Genomic DNA, 15,014 nt, shown 5'->3' with positions numbered 1-15,014 from the left:
GGGGAAACTCCCATAAGTGGGATGATAAGAAAGGGGAATGAAGTCTTGCACTTGAGTTTGAATAGGAATGCTGGAGTGCTTTTTAATAAAGAGCCATTCATTACTACCCACTTGAAGAACCATACACTTATCTTTGATAGTTGGGATGCTTGAAACAGCCCCGAAAAAATACAAACAATATTAAAAATAGAAGAGGCAACAAATAGCATCCTTCCAAGGCAAAGTTCACACTGCACTCTCTCTCTGACTTCTAATAATATTTCCAGGCAACTTTGTTGACACTGCAACATGTGAGTGTCTGAAAGTTTCGGCATCGACCTGCTCCATGATGCATGACCAGCCCAGAACCGAAAACCGAGAACTCGTGCAACCTCGACCCATCAATATGCTACCTCAAAATGTTTTTGCTGTCGCACTGCCCCATTAAACATTCATCATTTTCCGTGGCCATTCGTCATCAATGCGTGGAAAAGTTATCGCCAACCGCGCTGGACTGAAATGGCAAAGGGCGGAGGGTCTGGGGGTGTCTGGGAATGTGGCAGTGCAGCTGCGAGTGAAGAAAAACAAAAAGAGATCCCCAGCGGTCAGCGGAGCAGGGCAGTGCCCACAGACCCACACACAACTCTTTGTGCCCTGCCAGACTCGCACGAATCCACAAACATTTATCGAAATATTTCACACGCATTCGAGCCAAAGAAATGTGGGCCAACTACAGGCTTTTGCAATGACTGGGCTTTTCATTATGCTTTCCGACTCATCAATCACATCACATTTGATTCAAGGAAGTCTCACGTATTAAAGTCAGTTCCCCCAATCTTTATGGCATTTGTTTTTTATTTCAATTAAAAATCGGTATTTGGAGGGACAGATAAAGTATTATTTAATCTGTCTATCTCCGTTAGACATCTGTATTATTCTCAGTTAAAACACTTGGATATTGTTGCAAGTGGTACGCCATTTCATTGGCCCTTATCTTTAAAGGATACACTATATTTTAAATTTTATTTTGCGCTTTTATTAATATTTAATTTTTACCTGCTATCTTTTAGTTCGAACAAGAGCTTCGACTGAGAACCAACTTGGTGAAGTGAAAGCACTGCACCGGAGAACCCTACTTAGAGTTGCATTCGAGTCGCAGAGAAACGCGAGTTCCTAGAGCTCTGTGGCACATACTGACAGACACCTGAGAATAGGGTCAGCGGAGTTACGAAAGAAATGGGGGAACAGAGCCAGATAGCCAGCGAGTGGGGCCAAGAGACACGGCGAAGCAATGTCACGCCAGGAAATTGTGGCTCTTTTCGTACTTTTTGGTTGTTTGCCTTCGTGGTTAGCAGCAGCAGCATCAGAAATCAAAGCTCTACTTCTGCCTGACCCATTCATTACCATAAAAAGCGGCGGGCGCGGGGAGCGCCGGTGGAGGGGCGGGCAAACAGGTTTTCATCATCAATGCAGAACAAGAATATTCATTGGGATCTCCTCAGCGAAAGTGGTGCCATAGAAAGTTGAGTCGTTTTTGCTCGGCGGGGTGACTCGCCACCTTGGCCAGCGGAGAACTTTTTAATTAGACTCTAAACTACGGCCCTGGTCGCTTTCGCTGCTTAAACAGGGCTGCCCTCTCATTATCCTGGCTGATTAACAGGCAGAGTGCCAGAGGTAAGGACAGTGGGCGCATAAGCTCGTAAAAACGCACATAGAATCCCTATTTCCTGACTCATCGAGGTGGCGCATAATTAATCGAAGAACTTGAATTATTAATCGATCAGATGTCGAAAGGGAATAAAAACAGGAACAAGTGTTCTGGAAAAGGGTGTCATCCACTGTCCTGCTGTATCAGAAAATACCTGTCACGCTCTAAACGATCAAGTTTCCGACTGACAGTTGGCTAACTAGAGCGAGTGCCTGCCCGGCGGGTAGCGACCGAATCCGGCGGAAAAAGTGCTCGGAAAGTGCAAAATGTGCTGAGCCCAAGTCGAAAGTTTAGCAACATTCAGCTGAGCAGGCAAAAAGTTGCTGCTGTGTGTTGCAAAAACAAGGATACGCAGAAAGGTGCCAAGGACCAAAAGTGAAGAGAGCTGGAGCCTGTCAGAGCTCTTCGCTGAAAAAATGGGATCAAACAATTCGCTAGTTTACACCTCGGACTCATTTAATTATATTCATTGTGCCAGTCCAAGTCCCTCATTAGTCCTCCCCTCATTACAGCCCGAGTTATCCGCCTACCGCCTGCCCCTTTGGCCCTTCGGCCCACTTCGGCCCCCAAAAAGCTGGAAAAGTTTCGTTGAATTCTTGAGCAAGTGACCCATAAGTTGGACCTGGCCGGGTGAGCAGGGAAGGTTGCTCCCACTCCCTTCGCCTAATGAATACGCTTCCCCGGGGCCGGGTCCTGGCGCCTCGGCAACGTTTACTCAGCAAACTCGAGCGGTGTTGGCGTATCCGTGGCGCTAATTGCTTTGTTAGACACCGTTGGGGCGAAATATGATGGTTCTGCGGAGGGACAGGATGTTCTTGGGAGGATGTTTGGCGTGGAGAGTTGTTGGCAAAGTTTCTGGTCACCAGAGGAGCGACTTCGACATTGAAAGTTTGTTTTTTGCATTTAGCTCGCATGTTTTAGCTTAAAAGCCTTTGAAACAATTATTGCATTTTAATCGAGGGAAAGTATCAGCCCTAAAAGGACTTTCTGTTAGACTCTCTTAATATTTGATTGTTTTATCCTGTTTTGTGTGCTTTAGAGGGAAAATAAGGCAACATCAACTAGTCCATCAGCCCGCGGGGGCAAGCAGCTCGTCGGACAGGACTCGCACAAGTCTGGGCCCCGAGGCCGGCAATTATAAATACTCGTCCTTGCTGGACTGGCGTTTAACAGGAAAACATCACAGGGCGCTTCACTAATCTCCAGGACAGCAGCCAGTCCATGTCAACACGGCAAAAAGCTGAGCAGGGGGTGGGAGGAGCAGGAGCAGGAGCAGCTCAGCCCCGTGCCCCCGGCAATCAAACTTCGACTTCATTTGACAACTTTAATGGAGTCCGAGGCAGGGCAGCAGTTTGAAAAAGTTGCTTATTGCATTACCGCTGACCCTTGACTAAACTTTGTATTACATAACTACTCTTCTGTTGGCCCCTCCCTTTGTTTGCTCTGAAGGGCACTGGCCAGTGTCGTCCGTAAATGTTGAACAAATTCGATGGCGGGTTAGTGCCAGCACTGGTCTCCAAATGCTCTTTCTGGAAGCTGCAGGTATCTCTAAAAAGTGTTTAGTTTCTCCAAGCATTAATGTTTAAATAGTGTAGATATTATTTGAGATATCAAGTCTAAGACTTAAGGTAGCAAGTGTCCTACTCCCTGTTCCTGAACCCTTTTAAAAGCCATCGAAACCTCTGTGTATCTCTTCCATAATTTCATAAAACCACTATGTTTTTTTACAGTTTTTGGCCATTTTAGTTGAAAACTAGTTTGGTCGCTGGCGAAACTGTCTCCCGGAGGCGCTCCCCGCCCTCAGCCCACAGCCCACTCGACCGCCTGATGCGACATGTGGGCACACCGCTAATTGTAAGTGAAATTAGCGGTTTTGTTGTTGCTAATGAAAATTGTTCAAGCCGAGAACTTTGCGTCATTTGTGGGCGGCAGTCACAGCGGCGACTTCTGAAACAGGAAAAAGTTTCCCCCAAGAGACCCGTAGGAGCACGGGCACGGATACAGATACGGATACGGATGCACTGAGCGAATAATCGAGTTTGGTGTAATTCCAATCAAAGTTTGACGTCACGTTATGCGCATAATTAAAAATTACTTTACTCCCCCCCTGCTTTTTCCATTATCCTGTCTGTGTCCCGTTAGTCGCCATATGTCCGAGCCACGCCCAGAGCCCCCTCCCCGACTTGTTCGCCCTTTTTGGGCAACATCTTCGACGAGAAGTGAAATTAATGGCTTTTCTATTATTTTGCACAAAGTTTCGGAGCGCATTTGACGTTGATTGCATTTTTTGCGCTTTCGAAGGACGAGCACTCTGCTGCCAGTGGGGAGGGGAGGGCTCCTAACAGCTCCAAAATGGCTTCCACCAGCGAATCACAGCTGCCGGGAAGCTTGATTAAAAATTTAGCACGAGAGCTGGGCGGGGGTGGGGGTGCGGGTGCGGGAGTGTGCCTGGGTGTGTTCCTGACGCCAATCCGGCAATTTGCCTTTCCCCGTCCAATGCCGGCGATTAACCAGCTAGGAGGTAAGTGGGAAAGAGCGGGCGGGGAGCGATGCAGATTAGTGGCCAGAAATTGGAACCACTCTCTGCGGCGTGGTCCATCATAGTCGCATATGTTCCACGGACTCTAGTTTACGGCTTGATTTATGCCCTCCAAGGTGCGGTGGATCATAAATCCAGGTACGAAATTCTGAAAATGGCTTTTGGCACAAGTGTCTCTGCCACCCTCTGCCCAAGAAAGCAATTTCTATAAAGTACTTATAGAATGGCTCTACTATCTATTAGAATGGCAACCGAGACACTCATACCTGCTTGACTGGCATCGAAACACTCCGATTGAACAAGGATTTAGGCGAACAACTTGGGCAACTCGATACTTGCTTAGGCCTGACATGACTGTGAATGTAACCTCCTTGTCAAGGTTCGGATGGGACAGGTTCCAGCCTATCTACGCAGTTAACCCAAGGGATGCCCAGGGATACCTCCACAAGGAGACGCGTTAAGCCGCACCTGCACCAAGACGAAAGTTCTCGCCAACACAGGAGCACCATAGGGGCTCTATTTACCTCTACTCTACCATTTACCTCTGCTAAAATTTATATTTTTTAAGGTACAATTTGCAAGTTTCATCATTGCCCATCATAATTTAAGGACACATTATTAACAAACCTACAATGAAAGATACAAAAATAATTTCTTTAAAGTACGAAGAACATTCAGTGCTCACTAAATCGAGTGCAGGGTGTTTTTCCTTTTCTGTTATACTAAATAGTAATTGAGTAGTCTTCCTTAGTTCTTATTTTAACGAGTCCGTTGCATATAAGTTTTCGTCAGCAGATTCAAAATCAATACACTTAATGAGATGAAAATATGGAATAAAACTTCAAACACTACAAGAACATCAATGAAGACAAGAGCTCGCTTAAAATCTATAGTATTACTCCTCAAGATTCCATTAGTAGACTCGACATTTCAAAACATTTCAAAAGCTAGGACTTGGCCATTCGAAACTTACTCATGAATTCATATTCAGAAAAAGGACCTCCTCCCAAACCTAAATAAGTATTTGCCACATATTTTAAGAATGTGCTCCTATTCGACAAAGAAGAAGGCACCGCCCACTAATCACTCCACTAATATTAGATCTATCTTGAAATTTTTAAAAGTAATTAAATAGTAACACTACTTTTGAAAATATGTACGTCCATACAAGATAACACCCAGCTTAAAAACTAGCTAGTTTCTCCCCCAGGAGAGCTGGTTTCTGTTATTTTTTCGAATAACCAGAAACTAAATAAAAACAGAGACAATTAATGACATACTCTTGTTTTGATTTCGTGTTTGAAGTTACTTTCACAGAACCTGCCGAAAACGGGTATAGAGTGTTTTTGTGCAGGGCTGGCTACTATCTCAGTATCTACTATAGTAACACTAGGTACTATCAAGAAACATTTTTATGAGGAACCTCAGACCAAGAGGGCTATCTTTGCACTATTGTAGTCTAGAATCTAGATCTTGTCCTATTTACAACACCCACGAGAGTAGCCCACCCACCCACTCTGTGTTGCATCCAAACTACCCATCAAGTGCATATCTGATCCTTTTTCAGCCATTCTCCGACTGAAACAAAACAGGATCTGGGCGCATGGGGGGCGGGAGGGCCAGACACGCTTCTACTCCGGAAGAGAGAGGGAACAGCGTTAAGTTGCACAAAATGAACTTCCTTCCGGAGCTGTCTTCCTGTCGCGGCTGAATGGCCGACTTCCACTAGCCACTGGGCCCCGGCCCCACTCCTGCGACACACCCCTTTCTAAGCGTGACCGCCCACTTGGCTGCTAAAACTTTTTCGGGGCAGTCCCAGACGGTCGAAAACCTCAACGCGTAGAAGAACCCACTGAAAGTTGGCCTGGAAAACTTTAAGCTCGCTTAGCCCCCACACATAGAGCCGTCCGTCTCGCCACCGTCGAACAATACGAATGGCTGGCGAGCGTTGTGGCCCAGACAGGATTCCCTGGCCAGGCCCAAAAACAACCAAATCAGTTAATTTCCAAACTGCGAGCAGTGCCAAAAAGGGCCGCCTGTCCAGGGGAAGGGGTGGATGAACTATGGACAAGGAAAGTGATAGGAACTAGAGATGGGTGTCTAGCGATGGATGTCTAGAGATATTATAACATATGGTATTATGTGTAGCATCCTTCCCAAGCAATTCCTTCCAATTAGACCTTCACCTTCGTGCCGCCTCTCCCTCACGCTCCCATCTCTAGGCCTACAATGGTTCGGCTTGATTTGATGCGCCACAACTAGTTCAAAACTACACAACGCGGCTGCACCACAGCACCACCACCACTAGCCAGTGAACTGAATGCGCCCGGGAGCGGACTGGGTCTGGTTTTGGGCTCCAATTCGGAATCGGGGGAATGGGAATGGCAACACTGTATGGCGTATGGCGTAGGCCAAGAACAACAAAAAAGCTGCCTTTGCCACAGAAGCCGATGGACTGGTCGGAGCTGGGGAGTCAGTGCTCTAGCGTCATCATTGCCAAAGCACAAAACTTGTTTCTCTCTAAACATGGGGCCCATGGAACCAGCACCCAGCAGCTCAGCCCAGGTTCCGGCCACACCCCACTGCCCTCTGGTGCCCGCCCGGTTGCAAGCCTGTCTGAAATATCTTCCGGCTTGCGATGCCAACAACACAAATAGCAGCAGCAGCAGCAACAGCAGCAGTACTTGGGACGCAGTTCATGACGGCTTGGGCAAGTTTTCCATTGTTGAAAGGTTTCCCAAAAAGCTGCCGCTGCCGCCGTCGCTGTCGCCCAGCTCTTTCCAGCTTTTCCGCCGCCACCCACTCTCGCCCCTGCCCCTGCCGCGTTGCAGCAACATTTTTCCCATTGTCGGGGCCTGCATTAATATTGTGATTTGGAAATTACGAAACTCCCCAGAGGCGGATGAAATTGAAGCTGGTCGGAGAGCAGCTGTTTTGGTCTATTGTTGGGCTGGAATCCGCGATAAATTTTATTTGGGAAAACTGTGGACAAAGGGGCCTCAAAGGGGGCAGCATTTAATTGTTATATTATAGTTTGATAACACTATTAAATGTTCCTATTGTGGCCTGGCCACCAATTATCTTTTGTGTGAAACATTATCTCCAGCTTCTAATATTTATTTTTAATCATAATATTGACAGATATTATGATATCTTTTAGTTTTCATCACCCATCAGTCAACTCGGCTTCCAGCTTCCATTTCACCTGCCAATGGCAGCATCATTAAATGTCCATAATCGTCAATGGGAAATGGGTAAATATTTGCCACATAATCACATTGGTTTTGCGAACTGAATGTTCAAACAACTCATTAGCCAAAGTAGCGAAGCCGGGTGGATGGCTGAAGTTCATTGCCGCGGGATCGGCACTCTTTAATTGGGTCTTCGGTCCGCTAACAGATCGCCAGATGGACGGAGATGAATCAATTTTCGGCAGTGGCCAAATCAGGCTTGCGAAAAAGCGCCCGAATCTGGGTTACGGCGACGACCTCGCCAGGTGCCAGCCCAAAAGCCCACTTACCCGCTTGACTTGCTCTTGCTCTCCCGACTTAATCCACCACGTAGCCGGGGCCCCCTCAGGTTCCCATACAAAAACGCGCACTGGAAGAGATACTAACAACGGGCGGAGGGCGGAACGGGGCGGAGGGCGAGGCAATTCATAATTAACATAATTGAGGCAGCCGCCTTTGGATATTTTTGTGCTTTGATGAGCAGAAAGCGATGCCCTGTTAGCGAGGGGCGGGGGCTCAAGTGGGGGACTCACTGGCAGAACAACGATGGATGACGACCCATAAAAATGCGAGAGGCCCGGAAGAGGGGAAGGGGTTGGCAGCCATGTAACCAAGGTACTTGCCAGCTGGCTGGTTGGCTGTTTGGGGGCAGGGTGGCCGGGTAGCTTGGCGCTTGGTAGCCTGGGATGTGAAAACGAAACAATATGTAATTTCTACGCAAAAATGTTTTCACATGGCCCGCTTGGCAGCGGAAGGCGTGGCATGTGGTTGGGGGGCAACGCCAGCACGCCGGCGGAGAAAGGAGCAGCAGCCTCCTCTAGAGAAGAACAGCAGCGGAAAATTGCGCTTCCCCTTCGCTTACAGTGGAAATTGCTCTTCAATCTCGAGATCTGATGGGAAAATATCAACTGAACAGGGAAGCTAATCCCCATTATCACAAAACACCAACACACTTCCTCGAGTTACATAATTACTGCCCCTCTAGGGGCCTTCAACAGGTGTAGCTGTTAGCCTTGGCTCACTGTATCTTTGACTCACCTTTCTGTGCTGGCTTCTGGGGGTGAAGTCAGAGCTTCTGTGACCCGGGCTTGGAGGCTGTCCGCCGGGCGATCTGACGGCTGGATGGCTGGCTGGCTGGCTGGAATGTGGCCACCAGGGCTCTGCTGACTCCGCAGTTGCGTCTTGTTTTTATTGGCTTGTTTCTCCTCTTATTTTCGGCTTCTCCAATGCCGGCTTTGCTCTTTTTATTTAATTTTTTTCTCCTCTTGTTGTTGTTGTTGTTGTTGTTGCTGCTGACAAAGGTGAGGCAATTTGTAGTTGTTGTTTGCTCTTCTTCGACTTCGCACCTCGAAAACTGCCGTTATTCATTGACGAAGGGCAAACACACACACACACACACATAGGAATAGTAGAGAGGTGGCATACGCACACAACCGCAACTATTTCAGCAATTCAATCGTTCGCAGTAATTCGGCTGCTGTATCTGCGAATTTATGCTCGCACATCAAAATCAAAATCCGCACGATTATCACGGTCAACTGGTTGGTTTGGTTCGGCTTGGCACTTTTATTCCGTCGCGGCCTGACGGAGGCTGGTGTGCAAAATGCAAAGTGCAGAAATATGAACGATCAGAACGCTTTCCGCCCAAAGGAAAATCCAAAACGGCACGCGACGCACGTACTTAATTGCTTTGTAATTGTGTGCGTGCGTGTGTGTGAGTGCAGCGGTAAAAAAAACAAACTACGGCACATTTCAATGTCAGCGAAAAGCCACCCACACGGACCATAGAGTCAAGCGGACAAATTGAATTTCGGCTTTCAATTCACGCTTTTAATTAAATCATTAAAGAGAGGGCACAAAGATTACGATTACGCCATTATACCATTACAGCAGCAACAGTTGTTTGTGTGCGTGTGGCAGAGTGGCTGCGCTTGATTGTGGCTAAAAAATTTAATTACGCACCAATGCAAATGCAATCGGGGCAAATTACATATTTGTTATTGTTTGCAATTGAACTGCTTTTTAAACTCAATAGCAATTAAATTGTTGCTTCGCAAACACACACAAACACATACACACAAGCACCAGTGCCCAAAAACGAAAAAAAAAAACCAGACAGACCACTACACCAACACACTCGCACAACACACAGTTGCAGCGCGGTCGCGTCGGCGCAGCAGAACAGCTTCTCCCCGCCTTCCTGTTCTGATGCTTTTTACCTTCGACTATCTATTTTAGCATAATTTCATTCACACACTGCTTCTGTTAGCATCGAAATTAGCCGCCGCTGGTGTAATTAAACAATGCGGTATTTCGAAACTCCCGCTGAGAACAAACACCAACACTATCGCACTCGTTTACACCACGTAAACACGATGTCGCACCGCCGACGCAACTTTACAACGGCAGCGACGCGTCCGGACGCCACGAATCGAATGAAAGACAAACTATGCGGCCCAACGGCCCCAAAGGAAAATAATCCGGCCCCAACGAAGCAAAACACGAAAACCGAGCGACGACGAGTGGCAAAGAACAGCTGTAGTGCAACAAGTGCTAGTGTAGGCTGCCAGACCGTGGAATTAAGAAGCCGAGCTGCCGGACCTTCAGATAAATAGATGCTAACGGTGCATATTGTGGTTTAAATTGATCTTTGATGAACTTATGTTCTCTGTATACCTAAAAAATAGATAGATGCACATTTTTCTTCTCACTTTTTTATTTCTCTATTATTTATTTGTGACGAATATTAGTATTCTTTTATATGTCTGGTATTATGCCCCAATGAAGTAAATGGTCACACTATATCGTCTACCATTAGTTAGGGAGTTTTAGTCCTCCTTTTTCCTCCCAAAATTTGTTTGTTAATTTAGGAGTTTAAATTACACAGACCAACAGCAAAAAATCTCCACACATAATTTCATCTCTTCCATAACCTTTGCGCTCCCCTGAACCAAAGTCCAGAACTAACATGTTGTCATCTACTGATTTCAATAAGAATATAAAAATCTTCCATAGGAAAATATTTTGGAAAAAATCATAGAAGACCAAAAATTAGAAAATCTGAGATTTCATCTTTGGATGAGTATTCCAAAGATATGGTAACTGCTAGATGCCATTTTTTAATTTTAGTTGGGCGCATACATTTCAAAAATGATATGTACTAGAAACAATGATGGTCATCGCCATTACACGGTCTACATAATTCAATATATGGTAAAATTTGATCAATTTCTTCTCTTAGGTGTACCGCTGGTCTTTGGTTCAGGGGAGCCTAAAGGTTATGGAGCAGGTAAAATTATGCGTGGAGATTTTTTGCTGTTGGCCTGTGTAATCGACACTTTCGATAAAAAATATCTATATTTGCTTACTACTGCTCCTTATATGTCGGGCCAGGAACTAATTGAGCGATGCGATGGTACAAAAAAAAATACACTGAAAATAAATTTTTTTTTTAAGAAAAAAAATTATTTTTCAAAATTGGCTCATTTGATCCTTTTTATATTGCACGTGGAGATAGCTCGGAACTTTTATAGAGATAGAGATGACGGAACTTTTGATATATCGCTTATATCTGGGACTATGGCGACAGGTGGTCCTTACACTTAACGAGGATACCGTTAAGCTCCTGGAAGGTGACGGCAACCGAAGTTAGTAAGGTTTCGAGCACGTTACGACAAGAATCTACAAGTCGGATGCGAGAAGCAAGTCTGAAAGCATAAAATTGGAGCCAGACTTGTAGGAACCGATCGAAGAGGAGGCCCCGAATGAGTGTCGAATGTAGAGGAGGACATTCTGGAAGGGTACTCCTCGGAGAAGAGTAACTTCACACCTAAGTGAAGATCAAGGACTTCCAAGCGTCGAAATGGAGGAGGACTCCTTGCTAGACCTTAATATATTCTTGCTACCAAATTTCAGTAACAAAGACCATCTAGCCGCAGCTATAGATGGCCCAGGCGGCCCCCTTAGAACATGCTCTGCGATCATGTCGCCTCTCGCCAGAAAAAGATCCTCTTAAATACAGCCCCAACGTATGCTATATAAAGACATGGAGGTTATCCGTCCAACGGATAAGTAGTGATAATTACATGACTTTCGTTAAGTTTAAATTTTTCATGGAGGAAAAAAAAATTGGAAATTTGATGGCCTGTGTTATTTGATTTGATATTTTCGACTCCACCCGAAGTTAGCTTTCTTTTCGTGTTTTAAATATTATTTTCATGGAATAATTTATCATTTCAGAAAGGATGAACTTCGATAAAATAAGCAGTTTGACCACATTCCGAAACATGGAATTCTCCGATAAATATATTGAGTGGGTAGAGAGTCAGAGGAATTTCGGTAATGGGAAGTAACATTCGATTTTTCCTTAATAAGGACGAGCCCTTATTTTTAATATTCAATGAGTTTCATTTAAAAGACATTGACGTAAGTTATTCACATTTTAATGAATGAACTATTATTAACTAATATACCTTTTTTAGAATGCACCATCACAATATGCAAAATGGAAGGTGTTTTGCGCGGGAGTTTCCAATTTGAAAGGACATTTTCAAATAATTTACTTGGAAACAGTGAGTAAATTATGTAAATTTTTCATGTTTTTTTTTTTTTAGATGACTTCTGGCCATGAATAAATAGGTTCATTAGAAATAAAAGATGGTGCCAAAAATGCAACTGACCTCATTAAAGCTGACGGCGTGTTATATAGCCGTTTAGCAGGGGCAGTTGCTGACAAATGTGCATCTAATGGCTATGAAATCGATTTTTTTAAGAGCTAAGGACTTCCTGTCATCTACGATCTCTGCCACCTTGTGGATAAGTTGAATTGAATGGGTCACGTCGACATTATTTTGCGACACCTGCTTCAAGAATGCGTATCGAAGTCAACATATATGAATAAGATTAAAGATAGTTTAGTATTTTGTGTTTGATATTGGAATTTGGTATTGTGCCCTCATGAAGAGTTTGGGCACACTAGATAATAATAGCGCGCTCGTGATGAGTTTGTCGTCGAAAGCCATGGAGTGTGGGAGGGTCTACTGCGGTAAGATATCTTGATTAGGATCACTCTTTTGTCTCTAATTTGTACTTCCACCAGAATAAAACATACATACATGCACGCTTAAACACTTTTGGCTTGTGTTCTAGAGGCGGGTCGCCCCATCGCAGCCGTATGTTAAAGGCAATTCCCACCCGAGTGACGATTTTTTTAGGGACATCAATTTTTTATGGCGCTGGTACTGCTCTACAGCAAACTAAAAGTAAAAGTCTGCAAGAAGCTGCTTCTGTCAGAAGGCAGCAACTCTTGCCTGGTCAGCAGTACCACCCCCAGCTGCATTTAGGTGGTCAGGTGCAGCAGCAGCACCACCACCAACCCCAGCAGCTTCAAGCCGAACCTCGACCCCGTCATTCTGATCACCGTCACCACCCCCCAAAAAAAAAGTTTTTAAAAAAGCTAACTCCAATACATGGATGATTCCAGAAGGTCCGAGAGACGACGGTGTTGACCCACGAATTTTCATATGCACTCCAACTCAGTGCTAAATGCTAAATTCAAAACAAAGTGGGAGTGTCAGGAGCATATGGAGACATGCCTCGACATACCAAAAACGTTTCCGTGCAATCTTTGCCCTTTCATAGGAAAAACTGCAAAGGGGAACGACATTAGATTTTACAGTGGAGAAACCATTTGTTTCAAATGTATTCCATGCAGAATACCGAAAAAAATAGGTGGAGATACAAGAGAAGGAGAGTACAAATGAAGTCGGAACGTATTCCGAAGTTCATTTTCAGTTTGAATCTTTCCATATTGTAAAGTTATTTGTTTGGTAAAAAAAAAGAGTATCAACCCATATTTTTTTACCATACATTACTGTGGACAGATCTTAAATTGAAATTTAAAAAAAAAACCGTTTCTGTATGATTTGCGCCATTTTAAAGACACTATACAGAGGAGCAGATATATTGACCAAATATTCTGTTGCCTCTACACTGAGCCCAATATCCAGGAAATTTTAAAAATGTCCTGGAGTGTTGTGGGAGCGGATGTTCCCTCAGATTTAAAGGGAAGATATGAAGACGAATTACGTTTTTTTTAAATAATTTATACTAATATATTAATAAAAATTATATAATTTCAGCTTCGCAGTATTGAATGCTTCCTGAGAATAATAGATTACAAAGAGCTGCGAAAATGCGAAAGTGACTTGGAGCGTAAGAAGGCGAAGTTTGAAAAGCGCGAGAAGGAAGTTGTAAACATGCGACAACAGTTTAATGACAACCTTTTGCAAAATTTGTTTGAAGACGACAATGAATAAAATATTTATGAAAATAAATAATTATCATTAATTTTTTATATAATTATCGCTTTTCTGCCAACGCAAATAGGAATGGGAATTTAAAGTGGCCTTAATTAATATAAATAAATATTTAATAATAATACACGTTAAATATTTAGAATTTTTAATAATATTTAAAAGTCCCCCCAAAAAAATATTAGAAACACAATTTTTTTTTTTTTGTTATATAGGTGAATATTTTTTTGGCTTTTTTAACTTTATTGTTGAGAAAATTGTTTTTTGTTGCTCAGAAAATATTGTATAGTATTGTATAAAAAATTATTTAAAATTATTTATTATTCTAGTTATTCATACCTCGTTCTCATATCGAGCTTGTAATGTTGATTTCGATACAAATTGTTTAAGCAGATGATAATGTCGACGTGACCCATTGATCGTAGATCGGAAATGACAGGCAGTCCCTGGCTTCTTAATAAATAGATTGCATCGCCATTAGATGCACATTTGTCTGCAACTGCCCCTGCTAAACGGCTATATTTTTTTTTTTTATAATTCAGTAGTAGTTTTATTTACAATCTTTCCGCGAAAAGGACAATAATTAAATGTTGGGTGGGTGCCTGGACATAAGGAAGGTGTGAGTTACAATATATCTCTTGTGTTATACATAAAATTGGAGTGTCTGTTCCTTCGCAGAAGTGGGTTAAATGCCACATTTTACGAAAGTTTTGTTGTATATAGTGTGTGTGTTCCTTCACAGCGCTAAACGGCTATATAACACGCCGTCAGCTTTAATGAGGTCAATTGCATTTTTGACACCATCTTGTATTTCTGAAGAACCAATTTTTTCATGGCCAGAGTCATCTGAAAAAAAACATTAAAAAATACATAAAATTTACATCATTTACTTTACAAAACTGTTTTCAAGTAAATAATTTGAAAATGTCCTTTTAAATTTGAAACTCCCGCGCAAAATACCTTCCTTTTCGCATATTGTGATGGTGCATGTGATGGTATATTATCCTTCTCTCTGGTGTTGGTGGTGCTGATGGTGCTGCTGCTGCTACTGCTGCTGCACCTGACCACCTAAATACATCTGCCAACAGACGGGCAGCTTCTTGCAAATTTGTTTGGTTCATTTGCTGTGGAGCAGATCCAACTCCATAATAAAAATTATTTCCCTAAAAAAATTAATAAAAAAAGTATCAAATAAGAAAGGAAAGCTAACATCGGGCGGAGCCAAAGTTGATAAGGAATGAAAT

General features: G+C 43.6%; 2 protein-coding genes across 3 annotated transcripts in view; one reads left to right on the top strand and one right to left on the bottom strand.

Moving 5' to 3' along the window:
* The window catches only part of LOC6505701 (cadherin-87A), a 56,169-nt gene extending 46,119 nt beyond the window's left edge, over positions 1 to 10,050 (bottom strand). Inside the window, exons 1-2 of one of the 2 annotated variants that reach the window (XM_014905280.3) lie at positions 9,676 to 10,050; positions 8,495 to 8,748 (exon numbers count right to left, since the gene is read on the bottom strand). The gene's annotated coding sequence lies outside the window, so the exon portion shown is untranslated. The remainder of the gene's footprint in view (positions 1 to 8,494; positions 8,749 to 9,675) is intronic. The other variant, XM_014905279.3, reaches the window with a different exon arrangement.
* A 693-nt stretch (positions 10,051 to 10,743) lies between these two features.
* On the top strand, positions 10,744 to 13,791 carry LOC116656582. Its single transcript, XM_044714202.1, has 4 exons — positions 10,744 to 10,871; positions 11,696 to 11,881; positions 11,938 to 12,027; positions 13,597 to 13,791. Exons 2-4 carry the CDS (start codon positions 11,798 to 11,800, stop codon positions 13,771 to 13,773), a joined length of 351 nt encoding a protein of 116 aa, XP_044570137.1. The 5' UTR covers positions 10,744 to 10,871; positions 11,696 to 11,797; the 3' UTR covers positions 13,774 to 13,791.
* The last annotated feature ends 1,223 nt before the right edge of the window (positions 13,792 to 15,014 follow it).

Source organism: Drosophila ananassae, chromosome 2L, assembly GCF_017639315.1.
Source record: "Drosophila ananassae strain 14024-0371.13 chromosome 2L, ASM1763931v2, whole genome shotgun sequence".
Lineage (NCBI taxonomy): Eukaryota > Metazoa > Arthropoda > Insecta > Diptera > Drosophilidae > Drosophila > Drosophila ananassae.
This window is presented reverse-complemented; position numbering and strand designations above follow the sequence as displayed.

Coding starts and splice junctions, on each gene's coding strand:
- LOC116656582 (XM_044714202.1), top strand. CDS start 11,798: ATGGGAAGTAACATTCGATTTTTCCTTAATAAGGACGAGCCCTTATTT. Junction 11,882..11,937: donor TTCATTTAAAAGACATTGAC/GTAAGTTATTCA, acceptor TACCTTTTTTAG/AATGCACCATCACAATATGC. Junction 12,028..13,596: donor AAATAATTTACTTGGAAACA/GTGAGTAAATTA, acceptor ATATAATTTCAG/CTTCGCAGTATTGAATGCTT.